Below are 18,952 nucleotides of genomic sequence, written 5' to 3'. Positions count from 1 at the left end.
TTGCTAGAATGTGAGCATGTGTTGAATAACCTGCCAGTATTTGCTGTCCGTACTTACACATGAACAATAGTCATCTGGACATAGAGCATATGATATGGTGAGACCATACTTAGAGTACTGTGTTCTGGTCACTGCAGTACATAAAGGATATGGGAGAAATCAAGAAGATACAAAGGAGGGCAACCAAAATGATTGAGGGAATGGAAGGACTGGACTATGAGGAGTGACTAAATAAATTGGTCATGTTGACACTAGAAAAGAGAAGGGTGAGAGGCGGCATGATTGCTGTCTTTAAGGTTCTAAAGGGGCAAGACAATATAGATCATGACAGGCTGTTTCAACTTGTCCAGAATAGTAAAACCAGAGGACACGGCCTGCGATTGAAGGGGGGTAAATTCAGAACAAATCTCTGCAAACACTATTTCAGTAAGCAAATAGTGAACCTGTGGAACAGGCCCCCTGGGGACATGGTTGAATCAGGAAGTGCTGATTCTTTCAAACACAGATTAGATAGTTATCTTTTAGGAAATAACATTATGGGATATAGTACATAGATAGGTAGTTCGGGACGTGTGTGCATGCGACCGCCAGGAAGGTGAAAGGCAAACTAGATGGACCTTGGTCTTTTTTCATCCAGCATTTCTTATGACTTGACTCGGTGCCTTCAGGTGAGGAGGGAAGCAACATTGTGTTTCAAGGGGGATATTGAAATACGTTTAAGAACTGGCTAGCCCAGTGTTCCAGGGTTGCCATCACCAAACGTTGACTACAGAACTCTATGTTGAAGTCGACTGATTGAATGAAAGTCACCCCTCTCTGCTTGCTGTAAGATTCTTCAGTGAAATGAGATTTGGTAATCTGAACACACTTCCCAGTCCATGGAAGTTAATTGGCAATCTCAGTCAGACTAGAAGAATGTCTGTTTCAGGAAATGGAAATGGAAATGCCACACTGGTGCTCTTCAGAGACTTGAATTCAATCACATTGTTAGTGCATGTATTGGAAGCCTTATGTTTGCGTAGGCATCAACTGATCTAATTATGCAGCACCAAGCAGGGATATATCCAAAGTACTTTTGAGAGCAATGTGAGGCAGCCACAGTTGTACTGCTTGATCACAGAGCTTGTGAATCAAAGTAGAGCATGGAAGTAGAGCATGAAAACTGAACGTGCACAATTACTGGTTACATTTGTGATAATAACTGTTTCAATAGTTATCTTAAGAGCTGAGGTTTTGCATTGCTGGCATTCCTTATAAAATACTTAAATGCTGGAAGTGCACATTTTAATTTCAAGAGCTCTGAGGATCCAGGGAGAGGAATCTTCAAGACTACGCCACAAAGCTTTGGAACTCTCTCCCCCAATCCCTCTGCCTTGTACCTTCCTGAGCTTCCTTTAGATCACGACTGGGACCTACCTTCGTGCTTACGATCATCTCCTCCCAACTCGGCATCAGGCTTCCCCACTATTAAGCGCTTTGAGACGCTGTCCTCCATGAAGGGTGCTATATAAGTGCAAGTTGTTGTTGTTTCAGAAAGGTGTACACTGTAATATTTAACAATATATGAACAAACAAGAATGGGCAATTTGTCGGGGAGCCTTGTCTGGCATTACGTCTCCAGGAACTTTCTTTTATTCTGTTTTCCTGCCAATTCTCCACATGGTGTATTATCTTACTTACCAAGTAGCTATCAACCTCTAAACTGGAACTGGCATTGGCAGCTTTCAGTATCAAACTCAACAACTAACCATTCTTGTGTGCACCTGTTTTGACAGGCTATTCAACCATATAATTTTCCAAGCAATGAGCAGAATATTCCGAAGCAGACTTTGCACTAGTGGAAGAGGCAAACAACCGCCTAAATAACAACAACAATAATAATTCTTGCATTCGATTTAGCACTTTATCACTTTGGAAGGGCATCTCAAAGCACTTTGCAGGATTTTCTGTGCATTGGAGTGACTGTATTTGTGGGTGAACGTAAACAGGCAGAAGAGACTTCAGTTTAATGTCTCATCCGAACGACGGCAACTCAGACAATGCAATAAACTCCTTGCATTGGAGTGTTAGCTTAGACTGTACTGTGACTCAGCCATCTTGGGTCTTCTGTATGGTTGTTTGCCCTCTCCCCACCCCATTCCCCTCCCCCCCACCCCCCACCCTATCGACGATCGTGCTTTCAGTCCTGATGCCCTGAATCTTTGGAACTGTCTGCTTCAATACCCCTGCATTGCCCTCCCTTTGCCCATCTTCAGATCACACCTGAAGACTTTCCTCTTTGACTGTGCCGATGGTCACCTATTTCACAGAGAGACCAGACAAGTAACTTCAGTGGAGATGAACTGCAGTTCCAGTTATCATATGTCACAAAATCTGCTTTGTTTCAATGCAAGATGTGCAACATATCCACTCTCTAAAGGCAGAACAGTGGGTCTTGCGGATTCTCTTTAAAATTTCAGTTGAAAACAATTAATAATCATGTTGATAATTATGATATATTAACAATATTAATATTGGCCATTGTCAAGTGCTCTGGACCTCTAACCTGCATGAGGGTATATAAATGCAAGTTGTTGTTCTACTGTAGCTGGTGTGTAATGGTAGAGGAATCTATTTGTTCACCCACAACATACACAGTCACCCCACTTTACACTAAATCCTGTGAAGCACTTTGAGATGTCCTCCCGACTTGAAAGACACTATATCAAATGCAAGGATTATTATTGTATCATCAACCGCCCCCCCCAAAACTCCCCTCCCCCTCAGTGGAAACACCTGGCTCTTGCTTCGCTCCCAAGTGACTTTTGCTTCTACTGCGAACTGACCGTGGCCCTTTTTGCGACCCGAATCTGAAATGTTTTCATTGTCCAGATTGGTTATGCAATAATAATATTAACAATAATCCTTGCGTTTGATTTAGCGCCTTTATCACGTTGTTGAGTCTCAGAGCGCTTCACGGAATATACAGTAAAATTAATTGACTGTATATTGTATTAATATATTATTATACTGCATTTGGCATGGGCTCAACAGCAACAAATTACATTTGTATAGCACCTGTCACGTCAGGAGGACATCCCGAGGAGCTGGGCAGTCAAAGATTACATTAAAAGATGTATTTTTTTAAAAACTAAAAAACGATTACACTATATTAAAGCTTTGTGTGCAGTATGAATGTGGCACAATCTGTGTTTCACTTGACCTTGCTGGGCTTGATGATGGCAATGAGTACAAGAAAGCACGTCATCCTTCATTCCCTGTTCGGGCCTCACGTTCCTCAGCGAGTACGGTTTTAAAGAAAAATTGCATAATGCGTACCTTTTTGTAACACTAGCTCAGTGTAACAAAGCTGCCAGTGAGTATATAATCTGCATAATTTATTAGGAAACTGGCCGTTTCCTTTCTGTTACTTATGCGACATAGACAATCTTTACATTTGCATGAAGGGGCTTTCGAGCCTGTTATTCGGCATTTTTTCAAGTTCTGCTCTCGACCCTATTGAAGGTTCCCGATCCTTTCAGTCCTCCTTCTCTGAACTTTAATTTTGCTGGAGTATTTTCCATACTGATCCAGTGCTCCCGTACCTCTCAGTATTCCAAGCAGACACACACTGCAGCAGAAGAGGCCTAAGCAGTTCTCATTACTTCGTCGGTTTTCTCTTTTGTGAAACGGTGCCTTTTTGTCAAAACAGCTGTCCAAGTCGCTCATAGAATCAGTTAACAGTGAGGCTCCTTCAGCGATTTTCTCTCAAGTGTTTTAATTCCTGCATTTTTTTTAGATTGCTATGCGTTTTAACGCAGGGGACTGAAAGCAGTCTTTGACAGACAGACACGTTTAAAACAGCTTGCTTTGCTGCTCATCAAATATTGCATAACCTATGTAGCGAAATGTGTAATTGTCATATGCATTTCAGGGTTATGTCTTCAAGAGGTAAGATTGATAACGGTAATTCTATGCTCTGCGCTATTTTAGTGGCTGCTTGCTCTGATGGAACGTTAATCCAGACAGGATTGATTTATTAGAAAACAATTAAACCTGTTAGAAATATAAGCAATTAAATTCCTCTCGCTGCCAAAACTAGCAAATTTGACAATAAGGACTCATATTGGGAATCTTTGTATCATTAGCACTGGGGGCTGACATCCAGTGATTTCTAATGGGATTCCTGAATAAGGATTCCATGTTGCAGATGAGGACTCCTTCTGGTAAGCAGCGGTACGTCATGCTGTGCTATGTGGGTTTCTGCTCCAGTGTGATCTAATTCTGATCTATCTCCCGCGCGGGTCAGTGAATGCACGTCTGGTTACAATGCAGAGTCATCATTTGTGACTCAGTCCTTGTTAAGGATTTCTGTAGCCTAATGGTTAACTTGCAAGCCAGAGGACCCGGGTTCTTTACTCCACACACCTCTGTTTACCTCGCAGTAAGTAGGAACCCAGTTGACGGTCGATTGGTGGACCGCTTTCCGGGAGGAAATAATCCCTTTTTTAAAAAAAATGCGGTCACTCAACCCACAACTGTTTGTGGGATACTGCTTTAAGTAATTGACTGCTGAGTTTCACCCAAAAAATATACAGTCAACTCACTCTACAGGATATTCTATGAAGCTCTTTGGGACGTCTCAAAGGTGATAAGGTGCTATATCAAATCAAGGATTATTATTATAAGGAACCTTGTTAGAAATTGCTGGGAAATTGTGAAAGTCACTATAAGAGGAATTTTTCTTTGTTGACAAAATACACAATCACTATCCTTTATTAGCCAATCCTAATGTTAATCGCGTGAGAGGTCCTTGCAGTGTGAAAGACGCTATGTCAAATGCAAGGATTATTAGGGTGTTTTTTTTTACTTCTTTGACTGTGCTTTCGATCATATTTCCCACCTCACCTTCCTCCCTCCCCCATCACCCATCCTCAGCTCAAGTGCCCAGCCAGATTGTCAAGCTCTTTGGAACATCCTTCCTGACCCGACGTCTAAATTGTGTAAATTACATAATTATTGATACTGCTACCGCTATTTCTGAAATAAATGTAAGAGATTTGTCTTTCAAAAAAAAGCTTGTGATCGAATCATAGCAATTACAGCACAAAGGAGGCCATCTGCTTGAGTCTATTTTGGTGTTAGCTCCTCTACTGGGGAAATCCAGTCTAATCACTATTCCTCGCACTATTCCTTGTACCCTACGATCTTGTTAGCTCTCACTAAGTGATGAATCAGTTTAATTGTTCACTATTATATGAACAAGCTATAAAACTGCAAAATGAATCTTGGTAATGTCAAGCTGTGAATTATGTTTTGTGCTCTGTGCTATAAATTTCTATGGTTCTCTGACTTTCTTTCCTTGCTCATTCCAAAAGAGTGACACAAAAAGGCATGGGTGTTAGTTAAGTGGCACGCACATATCTATGATAGTATTTATAACATCATGTGCGATCTGAGCATCCATGGGAAGACTTCCTCTTTCAATTGGTTAGCATGCTGAGGAGGTGCATGAGTTTGTGTACAAATACAGTTGTTAGAAGCTAGGACCTTGTAGAATTCAGCAATGCAAGCTTTCCACAATCATCTCTGAGGATTGACCCGTGCACCTATTTTTTTTACAGGCAAACCATGTTTTTATGAACTCAAATTCCACCTGTTTAGGGTAACCACCTGAGATCTTTAGCAGGATCTTTAAGAAAAAATCCTTGGTACTTACCGTGCTGTGTTGTCCACTATGCCCCAGTCTTGATTTCTAAAATACCACATGTATTTGATATGGTGTCTTATCACATCATTGAGAAGCCTCAACATGCTTCACAGGATTTACTGTAAAGTGTGACTGTGTATCTGCAGGAATGGAAGTACAAATGAACTCCTGATAACTCAATCATGGCTAAACTAGTCACTACCACTCAGGTCATCATGCTGTCAATATCCCGGCCAGGTTTAAATAAATAAATAAATAAATACACATGCCTTACTTGCCAATCTGGATAACTCATCACTGAGCTCTTTTATATTGGAGTGACGAGGTATCAGGAGTTTACTGTATTACATTTGTGTCTTCCACCAATTAAATCTAATACTTTTTTTAAAAATAGAGATTAAATATAAAGCTGAAGGCAGAGGAACACACAGACCCGCCCAAACACTAATGACTATTTGTGTTGGTCCTCCTGACCTTACTTAAAAGTATTTTGATGTGTTTCCACGAGTGTCAGACACTTGACTGTTATTAGTTTTTGGGCTCAGGTGTTATTTTTTTCTCTCCCCCAAGCCTAAATCCTTACCACTAAGCGACACAGAAAAAGTCTTTGAAAGAATCTAACAAGCAGTCCATTATTTGTTGGGACCCAGGAGCAGACTGACACTCCAAATAATATACTTGGTTTATTTAAGGATGGGTTATATCTTCTTCCTTAAAGCCATAAACATTTGATCTTAGGATCCATGACTTCAAACAAGTGTCATTCATTAATCACACCTCTGATCTGCAATAAGCAATATTGTTTCAGCACATATTGCGTTTCCCTGAAACAACATGAATTCAATTTGAAATAACTTTGTCTCACTCCGTTAGGTGAGTTTACAGATGAGCTCCTAATTTCATTAATCGAGTTTGAATGACAGGACAGAGGAATCAGTTGTAGAGATCCATGTCAACGAAGCCAAGCTTACTAAAGTTTTTGATGAAACCATCACACTCACAAATATTTAATAGTTGTAACAAACTATGATAAAGAATGCTGCTTCGATTTGCATTCCAGGGGCAATGATCACTTTAAAAAAATCATAATATGGTCACTCAATTCACGACTGTTTGTGGGACACTGCTGTGTGCAACTGCCTGCCGCGTTTCGCCCACAAAATATACAGTAATTCACTTAACAGTATATTCCGTGAAGTGCCTGAGAGACATCTCCAAGACACGATGAGGCCCTATATCAATTGCAGGGATTATCATTATATTCTGTTGTTGCAGGGATACTGCAATACTGATACAATCCGATATCCCCAAGTAAATCTGGTGGTGTGAGAAATGGCTTTGGTGTGTGCTGCAGCTCCAACATGCAGTGCCAGAGAAATGTGGCTTCGTGCCCCAAGGGTGGGCCAATGTCATCTCTGATTGAGTGCTTCCCACATAGGCTCGCAGGGAGGAAATATTCAGAAGTCACTCGGCGATCTTGTGCATGCCTTTGTTCTGAATTTCAACCCAATTTGTTTTATACCCAACCTCACACGCCTAGCCTTCACTGAAGCCGTGGGAATTTTTTCAGCAGAAATCCCTGTGGCCTCTCTGAGTATGATTGCTAATTTGGTGTCAATTTTTGCCTGAATGATGAAAATATTTAAACAGCCTGAATTGATTTCACTGTGTTGAACGTCAACCGAGGCTTGAGGACAATTGGGACTTAATTTGCAATATTTCTTAACGGGATCCAAGCTGCACAAATGGGGACTTCTTCCGTTAACTAACCTGTGTGTATTTTCCGTCGGTCGACAGGAATTCAGTAATGAGAATTCTGTATCAATGAATCTCATTAATACCACAATTAGCCCCCATAATCTAATAACCCAGGGTGTCAGCTCGTCCCAAACAGCAAGTTAATTTGTTGCGTAGAAACTTAAGATTTCTTGCCTTGGGTATTGTTGAAACATGAATATTAGTTTAATAATGTTAAACAATAATAATCCTCCTTGCATTTGATAACGGCTTATCGGGTTTCTGAGACGTCTCAAAACGTTTCACGGGATTTTATCGTGATTCTGACTGGGTATTTGTGGGCAAACGTGAGTATGGGGACAATTCAATTCACTAACTCGTACCTTGGTTGCATGTCAAGGTCAAACATGAACTAAGCAAAAGATATTAAAGTAGTCACAATTCTAAAACATTTCTGATGAGAATAACATTGAAATGGAAGCAGGAAATTGTGTGAAGATATTGTGTTCCTAGGTACTTTCAGGTATGAGGAGATTATAACCAGAATTGTCATTACATTCTCTAGCAAGCATTTCACTTCATCAGAAATAATTCAGTGCATCACAAAATGAATTCGGAATCCAGATACTGATGTTGACATTTTGATACATATATGTACAAGCTCTTTGGGTGTTGTCGCTATCAGCAGAAAGCAATTATTTGAGACAAACTCAGTAATAACTGCAGTTAATTACACATAGTGTTTAAATTGGTTTTGTTGCCAGAAAGTTTGAAGATGGTTTTATATTTACTAACAACATTTATCACTTTGGGGGTAAAATTTGCCCCCCCAAATCCTGAATAAGATTATAATAAACCTTGCATTTGATTTAGCACCTTATCATGTCGTTGAGATGTTTCAAAGCACTTCACAGAATATATTGTGAAGTGGATTGACCGTATATTTTGTGGGTGAAACATGGCAGCCAATTGCGCACAGCAGTGTCCAAGAAACAGTCATGGATTGAGTGGCCATTTTGTTTTTGAGGGATCGATTACGCCGGGAAAGCAATCTGCCAATCGACTAACAACTACTGCTAGGTAAACAGAGATATGTGGAATAAAGAAACTTGCCTAAGGTGTTGCCCTGCCCGGGATTCAAACCTGGGTCCTCTTGTTTGTGAGGCAAGCGTGCTAACCACTACGCTATGGTACTCCACTTGTCTGTTTATTGATGTACGATAGTAATGTTAAATTGGAAAATCGGTGACCAGCAAGGAGAAATTGATTCTTCCTGCTGTTTGAACAGATCTTGAATAAAGTGTTGTGTATGTTAAGTATAGACATCTTTCACAGTACAGCTCAAAACATAATCTCTTTGATTGTGCCTTTCCTCACCCCCATTCAGCACCAGTGTCCAGCCAGAATTATCAAGCACTTTGGGACATCCTGCCAATGTGAAAGGCGCTGTATAAGTGTAACTTGTATTGTATTAAAGTTCTGCATGCCTATCCTACGATTATTGCACAAGCATTTGCAAAATATTTATTTACAAAGGTGTCAGTGGATTACAGCGAGATTGCAGTGAAAACCCTTTTAAAGTGAAATCTTGTTTGCAGTGACAGGTGATTCTTGCTTCTATTAGCAGTTGACGTATTGAGTGTTTCTGACTGATGTGGTGATGGAAGGGAGAAAGCAGCAACTTCACATTCACTTACAGGAGCCAGTCAGCTCTGATTGAAATTGCTGGGTTCTCAACGTTGAATCCAGGACAGATTTCAAAAACTGCCTAAACTAAAGACCATTTGCTTTCCTTTCCGATTGACCTGGGACCTCTCTGCATGCTTCAGAAAAAACAATTCTACGATGACTCTCTGAAGCTAAACTAGAATGAACACTTTTTTAAAAAAAAGAAAATTGAAAAATATGTATGCTAAAAAAAATCTAATTGAAGGATTCAGTTTACGCACAGGCAGAAATAAAGCACGTGTGAATGGAGGTATTGATTTTCATTGATGTGTGAAGCACATTCCAATGTCTCTTGATAGACATCATATTTTCACTGTAAATTGATATTTAGATGATTCGCTATTGTTTCAGTTCCATGGTGAACAGATTGAGAAGNTTTTTTTACTGCATTCTAAGCAGATTTTACTAATAAAATGTAACTGTAGGACCTTGTTAATTGAGTTGCATCATTGGAAATGGCCATGTCCCCCTCACAAATCTCTTAGGACTCTCTAGGACGGCTATGATCTGCATGGGCTCTCTTGTGGAGCTCTCATCTGTAGACAATAATAATTATAATAATACTAATCTTTGTATTTGATATAGCACCTTATCACATTGTCAAAATGTCCCAAAACTCTTCACAGGATTTTACTGTAAAGTACCCTGACTGTAAATTGTTAGCAAACATAGAAGGCAATTTGCGTACAGCAGTGCCCCACAAACAGCCATGACATGAATGAAGAATTTTATCTGGGGAATTGTTGCCAGGACACCTGGAGAAATTCCCTTCTCTTTTCAAATAATACCACAGGATTTTTAACATCCACCTGAACAGCAGGCAAAATCTTTCTTTATTGTCTCATTTGAAGGACAGCACCTCCAACAATGTCGCAAAAGCCAATTCAGAGCTGAATTGAAGTATATAATTGGAGAATTTGATGTCTAGCTAAAAAGGAAGACAGGACCTCAGTTCAACGTCTCATTCGAAGAACTTCCGAGAATACCATGCTCCACCCAACACCGCATTGGGATGTGAACCTAGTCTGTGAGTTCAAAGTCCGAACATGGGGCATGAACCCTAACCTGCTGACTCCGAGCTGAGAGTGCTACCAACTGGGCCAGTCTGACACCTGACAAGTTCTCACGCTAAAATGATTTATGTATTATAATAATAGGAAGAAGACAGGAAATTGCAAATGAATATTGCTGCTTTCATGACGTTAAAACACGTACTATGATTTTTTTTATCTTCTTTCCCCCTCCTCCAATATTACATTCACGGGGTTTACACACTCATGGGCTTTTAAGTTGTAGGTAGTTTGGAGGAGGGTCAAGGTGTGGAAGAGAATGATATCATGCCAGTCCTGACTGAATGGTATCCATTTCTCTTTTACTTTGCTGATTATTTCTTAGATTGAGACCCAGAGTTTAAGAATGTTTTTGTTCTTCCAGGTTTCCCGCAAGATGATGCAGCTGAAATTGCAGTGTCGACCATCAAAGAGTGGCTATTTGAAAAACGAGCACCGGTATGTAATCTGTTTGCTACTCTGGAGATTTGAGCAGTGAAGTATCAAAGATGGCTCAGAGCACGGATCAATTGTTCGGTAAATTGAATTCTGTATTCCCTGAACCGTAGGAAAACACTTTTAGGAACAGCTGAATATTTTACTTGAAATAACCAGTCCTCTGAACCTCCAAGTAAGTGATTCATGTCTCGAATGTTAACAGATACCACAGGGTAGCTAAGAGCTTCATAAACCCTAGTCGGCACTCTGACTGTAGGTAGTCAATAGCCAACTTAATGGTATCAACTTGTTTGACGTCTACTTCAGGCGTCAATTCAGCACGTGGCAATACCTTTTGGTGGTCGACCTTTGAATTGGTGACCAAGGCAGTCAACGTGGTCACAAACATGAGAGGAAAAGCAAACCCAGTGACTTAAACATTAATGTGTACTTTGCAGAATTTCAGTAAGCATAATCTTTAATACAGATTTCTGTTTACTTTCATTAACCTGCAGGAAGTCGACTCCAGAAGTCGATTTAGTTGGGTTGTTTCTCGAGTTCCCACAGGGCTGAGGTGACACATTTCTGGTTGTTGGAAGTAATCCCTATTAGTGCAACACACAGATCATGTTAAGAAATACCATAAATTTGACCAATTAACTTCATTTGCTTTTTGTGTACGAAGTATAGAGTGAGTATTCACGGTCTGTTTGTGCTGTATCTGAATAGATATAGCTAAATAGTTGTCGCTTTATCTTATTATTCAGCACCATGCAGACATGGATGTCTCAAAGGATGTTGCAAAATTCTTCACATAACTGACTGAGAGCTCGAACTGGGGCAGGGGGGCAGCTAAGGAGGGGAGGGGAGCAAGATGGCCGAAGGCGTGGTTCAAAAGGTTTTAAAGTCGATTTTAAAGGCATTAGAGGGAGGGCAAGGCGATGGACGACTCTTCAATGGAGTTCCAGAGAGCAGGGCAGAGAGTATGAATGCCCGTCCACCGATTGTGCGAGAGAATAGGTTGGGAACTTCAGTGAAGCAGGCTGAGCGAAGGTTTGAATGAAATAAAGCAAATAAGCAAGTGAAAGGGGAACTAATTTATGTTATTGCTTAACAAGAATTGTGAATTGTGCAAACTCAGCTGCAATCTGAGGTTTGCGCTCGGGTTCCATGTTTTGAGAGCAAGTGGGTACCATATTTTTGGTTGAATAGAAGCCTCACCTCTGTGTCGCGCACATATATGAGAACCGGCTGTATTCAGTATGACGCTTCTCGGATCGAGCTCTTTGGTGAAAGTCCCCCTTAGCCCAGGGGAATAGTAGATCCTCTCCAAGCCGACTCCACTTGCCAGGGTTCCCACCACAATCAAAGTCTTCAACACTCAGGACCGCTTGTGCCAATCAACCCACTTTATACTCCATAAAATGTAATGTAAGCTTCAGTTGTATTCAAAGCAGGTGCAAAAAATTGCTCTTCAGTGAATTGAATGTGTTGCCTGCAGAAGCAGCACAAACACTGTCACAGTATTTTATCAACTATTATGCCCTAAAAGCTAGTTAGTACGTTAATTCCCTGCGTTCTAATGTATTCAGTCGTTTTTTTTTCAGTTGAAGCAGCTTTTTATTGTCCAAATTCAACTCTGGCTGGATTGAGATAGAATCCCATTCAGTAGACAAGCAATAAGTACCCTTCTGATTCATCGCCAGTACATGTTGTACTGTTACAAGCAAAAGCTACTAGTTTATTTTGTGAAACTATGCATTTCTAATAGTCTCTGATTGTAGGTCATGACAGTTTTATACATAATGGATGAGAATTTTATAGGGATTTTCTTCATTAGGACTTTGTAGGGGGAAAAAAGATTAATAATTTAGTGAATGTACATGAGTTAATTGCTTGTGCACCATAAAGGCCACCCTCTGCATTAATTCCTGCATGTAACCAGGCAGCAGCAGCTAACGTAACAAAGCAAAGCCCGAAATTTGTCCAAACCATCATCAGCCTGAATTCTGTGTGGTCAAAATGGTGGTTATTTGCATCTTTTTCAGGCTCCCAGTCCAGTGACCCTAACTGGTACCTCATGCTACTCGTAGTAATAATAATAATAATAAAGCGCTTTATCACATTGAGATGAGATGTCGTTGAGATGTCTCAAAGAGTTTCACAGAATATGCTGTAAAGTGAATTGGCTGTATATATGTAAATATATACGGTATATTATATATATAATATGGATATCACAAGAAGCAACATTGCTGTCACTGGATGAGAATTCAGGCCCGGTCACAGCAAAATGTAACAGCTCCGCTAACTGACTTCAGTTAGCAACCACCGAGTGGCAGTTAACACTCTTAATTTGTATTGAAAAGCTGAGAGTGAAATGAGCTGTTTCATAACATTACAAAGGTTACGGCAAAGGATTGGCCAAGAACATTAGCATTGATGCATTCATTCACCAGGATCCCTCTGTAGGCTGGTGTATTACGTGTTCAAATTGATCTGAAAAGGCCTGTCCTTAAAGTATACAACACTCTACAGTAAATTTTGTGAGTTCTTTAAGATGACTTCCTGACTTGAAAGGCGCTATACCATTATCATTAATATTCTTACTATTATTAGGCATATTAAGTGTAGAGAGGAAATTAAGGTGCCCTTAATTATAGGATTAACAATGATTCCCTCTTCATTGGTTGTTAATCACATAAGGCCAAATGTAATTGCCTCTGTGCACATGCATTTACACATTGTTTGTACATGTTTCTAAATAGACCCCCCTTGTGTTTACAGTAAAAACAATATAATGACAATAATCCTCCCTTTTGATTATAGTCCCTTATCACGTTATGGAAAGATCTCAAAGCACTTCACAGGAATTCATGTAAAGTGCATTGACAAGTGTTAACTTATACAACAGAGAAAACAAGTAAAATGCGCGTGCAAAATGTGTTTGCACAGCAGGATTCTTTTTCTAAAGTACTAACTGTGTATTTGCAGCAGCCAATTTGCACACTACAGTGTCCTACAAAGAGCCATGAAGTGAATGAACAGTTTTATATGGAGGATTATTGGCCCGGGACAAACTCTTCTCTGACCGAGTGTACATCATAACTTTATTTCATCACAGCAGTGCTCCTCACAGAGTAACTAGTCAATGGGTAACCTAGCTGACACTGACAAAAGCTTGATAGGAATTTTGTTACACCAATCATTTTATTAACAGCACATTTTACCTGAGATTACCAAAAGAGTAGGTAGGAATTAATGTAATTTTTATATATATCTTATATCATTTCAAACACACACATCCACACGTTGACAATAATAGACACTTGAACTACCGGGTCTGGCCTCCTCCTTGTCCCGTGAGTCTTCCGCTCCACCCTCGGCGGCCGTGACTTCCGCCACTGCACTCCGAGGTTCTGGAACTCCCTTCCTCACTCCCTTCGCCTCGTCCCCTCTCTTCCTATTTTCAGGTCTCTGCTGAAGACCTTTCGTTTCGACCGCGCCTTTGGTCACCTTCCTCCCCCTCCCCCTGGCTCGGCCCCGGGATCCATTACTGTGAAGCGCTCTGAGACACCATCTGGCGTGGAGGACGCTATATAAATCCAAGTTGTTGTTGATGTAGATCAAATGTTGATGCCAATTTCTACAGTTCAAAAATAGGTTCAATTCCAAGTTAATCCTGCAGTAGAAAGGGTGCATGTATCTTCCATTTACATTCATTTGACTTATGCAAATCCATAGCAATTTAGATGGCTGTGTTTAATTTTGATTGAGTATTAACTCCAGTACATTTTAATCACCAGCTTTCACGTAAATGGTTCTGGTATAAGAGATTGTGCCAGCAGTCTGATTTACAGGCCTTTGTTTCATTTTACAGTTTGTAAAATCTGATCGGGCTGCGTCACTCATTTTTCCTTTTGAAGTGCTTGACTCCACTTGCTGTTGTGCCAGAAAAGCACCTTTTTTGCATAACTAGTTTATAAAGTATTTCTTTCAAGTTTACTCATTTAAAACCATCTGGAGTAAAATCTGTAGCAGATACTTTCTCATTTCTTTGGCTTCTACACACTGCTTGACAAGTAAGATTGGTTGTGTAGCTTGATGGGAGGCCAGTGACGTTGCCGCAAATTTGGGCAACTTCACAGAGTTCTCTTATCTTATCCTGGCAAAGTAGGAACTTCCTGACTGCGTTGTTGAACAAGGTTGGATGTGCTGTGTTTCAGAGTTGGTAAAACCTTAGGCAAGTTTCCTTACTCCACACTTCTCTGTTCACCGAGCAGAAAGTAGGGGGACAATTTATTGGCAGATCACTTTCCAGGGTTTGTAATCCCTTTTTTATAAAAAAATTATTTGATCACTCAATCCACGACTATCTGTGGGACACTGCTAGGCGCAATTGGCTAGCACGTTGTAGTTAGCAAACCTAACTACAAGTCTACTTACTCACAAATCTGAGGTGATATTAACATAGCAAACTGATTCCTCACAAGATGACAAAGGCACGAGGGCTTGTTCGATCTCTTCCATTTACAGTATCAAGTACTTTCTTAAAGAAGGCCAGTTTCCTTGCTTCAGCCATCTTTCCTGGTAATCCGTTCCAGCTGTTGGTTAACTTCTGTATAAACAACAACAAAACCTTGCATTTATATAACGCCCTTCATGTGGGGCAGGATCTTCAAGCGCTTACCGGTAGCGGAGCCTGATATCGAGCTGGGAAGAGGGAGGCGGTGGCTGTAAGCACGGTTGAAGATGAAGATCTTCAATCGTGATCTAAAAGAGGGGAAGGAGCCGGCAAGGTGGAGGGATTGAGGGAGAGAGTTCCCAAACTTTGGGACGTAGTGGCTGAAAGAGCAGCAGCTGATGGGGGGAGCGGAGATGATGAAGGACGAGCAGGAGGCCAGAGCCAGCCTAGCGGAGACAGCAGGTAGTGGAATGGGAAAAAGCAGGTCAGAAAGGTATAGAGGTGCCAGGGCGTGAAGGGATTTGTAGATGATTGAGTGGATCTTGAAATTAATCAGTTCTGTTATAGCGAGTCAGTGGAACCTGGTGAGTACTGGTATGAAATACTTCCTGGTATCTGTCCTAAAATTACCTTTCACAACCCTGAATCAGTAAACCTTTATCCTGCTACCTTGGTGTATCTAACAGTGCTCTTCCCAGTTTAGTTTCTCATTCCCATTAAGCAGCTTATATATAAATCTATAAGGTTCCCTCTCAGATTTATTTTTTTCAAGGCTGAAGAGCCCTAACTTACTATGGTTCCTCATAGCTCATCCCTCTAGTACTGAGGATCAGCTTCTAACACTGGGGATCAGCCAAACATGTTCTGTTCAAAAGCTGATTGATTCTTTATATGGCTGTACCATTGGGCTTCTTTATTTTCTATTTCAAGGTCCTCACCTATAAATCCCTTCATTCCTCAGAACCTCCCTATCTCTGTGATCTTCTCCAACCCGCTTCTCTGCTTGTCCCCTCAACTCAGCTAAATTGAGCTTGCGGTATAGCCCCAGCCCAATCCGCACGACAATCAGTGGCCGAAACCTTCAGCCGCTACCCCCCCCAACCTCTAGATTCGCTCCTTCTACCCCTGTGCCTTACCCCTCTCTGCCATTAAATCCCACCTCACAACCAACTTCGTTGACCATGCCTGTGAGTACCTCCCTCTTCCCTCTCCCTTGCTCGGCGCTGAAAGAATTTGAAAGTGCATCTGATTGTCCCGTTTCTATGCTACTCCATCTCTCTTAGTTGTAAATTAGTTTCTTTTCACATATCTCTTTAATTTACTCAAATTTGACGACACATTTGTATTGTACAATAATAATAATGCTTACGTTTGATATGTGATAATAACGATATTAATAATCCTTGCATTTGATATAGCACCTTATCACATCGGTGAGACGTCCCAAAGCTCTTCACAGAATATACTGTAAAGTAAATTGACTGTATATTTTGTGGGTGAAATAGCACCTTTTAACATTGCAGGTTAAGTTGCTTCATATAATGAAGTGCAGTGACTGTTTTATTTTGTGGAAACCCATCTCTATGCTTAAGAGTGTCCAAGCCAGACTGAGGCTTCCGCATATGTATGACACCTACACAAGGAAATTTCCCCGGGTATGCAATGGAGCAACAATTGGTACTGATGCCTCTTGTTTCTTCCGATAATATCCTTAATGTCTTCTCTTTAGCTGTGCAGAACCACGATTCTGTACTTGGGGACACCCACCACTATGTCCCACTGGTTGGCCAAGTGTTTATGATGTCGGCTGCAGCACAGAAGGTCTCCCAAGTGACTGTTATATAGACCAGCACCATAGCTAATTAGCATCACTAATAATAGTAATAAGCCTTGCTTTCGGTATAGGGCCTTATCACGTCTTCGAGACATCTCAAAACGCTTCACAGAATATACTGCAATGTGAATTGCCCACAGCAGTATCCCACAAACAGTCGTGGATTGAACTAACTCCCAAATGAGAAGCAATGAGATGAATAGGCAGTGAGACTAGAATTTGAGTGAGGAAAGAATATTGGTCAGGATGATGAACAACTCCTTGATCTTTGAAATAATGCAATGAGATATCTAAGTTGACCTGAACCCTCAGAACAGGCATGAGGGCCCACTGTTCAATCTCGCTACTGTTCTGATAAAGAAAAGTTTTGATGCTAGAATTTTCCGTTTTGTAATTGATTTTTTTTTCTTGTCATCTCAGAACTCTCTTTGTTTTGACACTGTCAATCATTATCTGCTTTTCCACACCAGAACACATTATCGTACTTCAAAAGGCTTACCTCAGTTTAGGAATAAAAACAACCTCAGCACAGGCGGGCTCTGCACCTAATAGTTTGCAAATTCATTCCGGGGCCGAAAAAATCAGCAATAATGTCTTTGTTGCCTTTCTTCAAAGCAAGACTTCAAAGAGATATTGACTTGCACCAAACTTTCCAAAAGACAAATCGTAGAAGATTGAAGTGGGATAAAAGCTGATCACTGGTGGGCTTTTTCAATAACACACCGGCCATGACTAATTGACTGCTGTTGTTTTGGGTGTAGCAACTGGCAATTTAAAACTACTACTAATAATAATTGTACCATTTGATATAACGCCTTATCATGTGGTTGAGACATTTCAAAGCGCTTCATAGGATATTCTGTAAAGTGATTTGGCTGTGAGTTTTGTGGGCGAAATGTGGCAGTCAGATGAGCACAGCAACGTCCCTCAAACAGCCATGGAATAAATGACAAATTTTATTTGGGGGATTGTTAGCCAGGACACCGGGAGAAACTCACTTGCTTCTCTTTTCGAATAGTGCCATGGGATCTTTAACATCCACCTGAACAGGCAGAGATTGGACCTCAGTTTAACGTCTTATCCGAAGGACGGTACCTCCGGCAATGCAACACATTGTCAGCACTGCATTGAAGTGGCATTTTAGACTGTGTGATTCGAAATCCCAACATGGGCTTCAACCCACAAATCTTCTGATTCAGAGGGGAGAGTGCTCTATCCCTGTGCCGGCTTGAATTTGGAGAACCTAACCCATTTTTAAGCGTATTGACAATCCTACCCTTCCCTCTTCCCTTGCTCAGTGTCTAACCCTGGCACTGCGAAGTGCTTCGACGCGTTTCCTACGCAAAGGGCGCTATGTGAAAGTTGTTGTTGTGCCTACACATCCATTCTTTATTTGTGGTACCTTCAAATATTTACAGTTTGCGTGGTGTCTGAAATGGACGTTCATTTTGCACAAGCTCTGGCCATCAAGCAAGTCACACTAGTCAACGACTTAGAATAATTCTTATTCCTTAACTCCTTTTGCCTTTGACAGTTCTACAGGCACCAGGAGCTCTCAAATACCCCAGCCAAGTGTCCATTATTCATCTGAAAGCCTCGACAGTGAGTCTTGGTGGGCTATTCGACCAGCATAGATTTAATTTCCAAAGACAGTACTCCTTTGACGCAAAATTCACTAACGTAGACCACTGTATTTTTATTTTATTTAGATCATTGTGATTAATATGAGCCAACTTTGCATAATCTGCGATGTATATGGAGGGTCTAGATGAATGAGAGTCAGAATTAGATTACCAACTTTTATTATTGTCGTCCTTGCTTTATTCTAGTTTATCCTCAGCACATAGAAAGCTCTCTTCTCCTATTTCAGGCTCTCCCTTTGACTCGGATTGTTTAGATAATTAATTTTGACAGATGATTCTCCTTCAGTGTGTAAGCAGGCTGTCTCTATCAATAGGAACTGGGGCTAGTGTGGAGCTGCAAGTCTTATTCAGCATAAGAGAGGCTCTTAT

The 18,952-nt window shown here is 40.8% G+C and overlaps 1 protein-coding gene across 2 annotated transcripts in view; it reads left to right on the top strand.

The window, feature by feature from the left end:
- macrod2 (mono-ADP ribosylhydrolase 2) overlaps positions 1–18,952 on the top strand; it is a 608,721-nt gene that overhangs the window by 447,643 nt on the left and 142,126 nt on the right. For both annotated transcript variants that reach the window (XM_007892291.2, XM_007892290.2), the window contains exon 10: positions 10,589–10,662. In XM_007892291.2, coding sequence (XP_007890482.2) covers positions 10,589–10,662 — 74 coding nt within the window. The remainder of the gene's footprint in view (positions 1–10,588; positions 10,663–18,952) is intronic.

Source organism: Callorhinchus milii, unplaced genomic scaffold (assembly GCF_018977255.1).
Source record: "Callorhinchus milii isolate IMCB2004 unplaced genomic scaffold, IMCB_Cmil_1.0 Scaffold3, whole genome shotgun sequence".
Classification (NCBI taxonomy): Eukaryota; Metazoa; Chordata; class Chondrichthyes; order Chimaeriformes; family Callorhinchidae; genus Callorhinchus; species Callorhinchus milii.
This window is presented reverse-complemented; position numbering and strand designations above follow the sequence as displayed.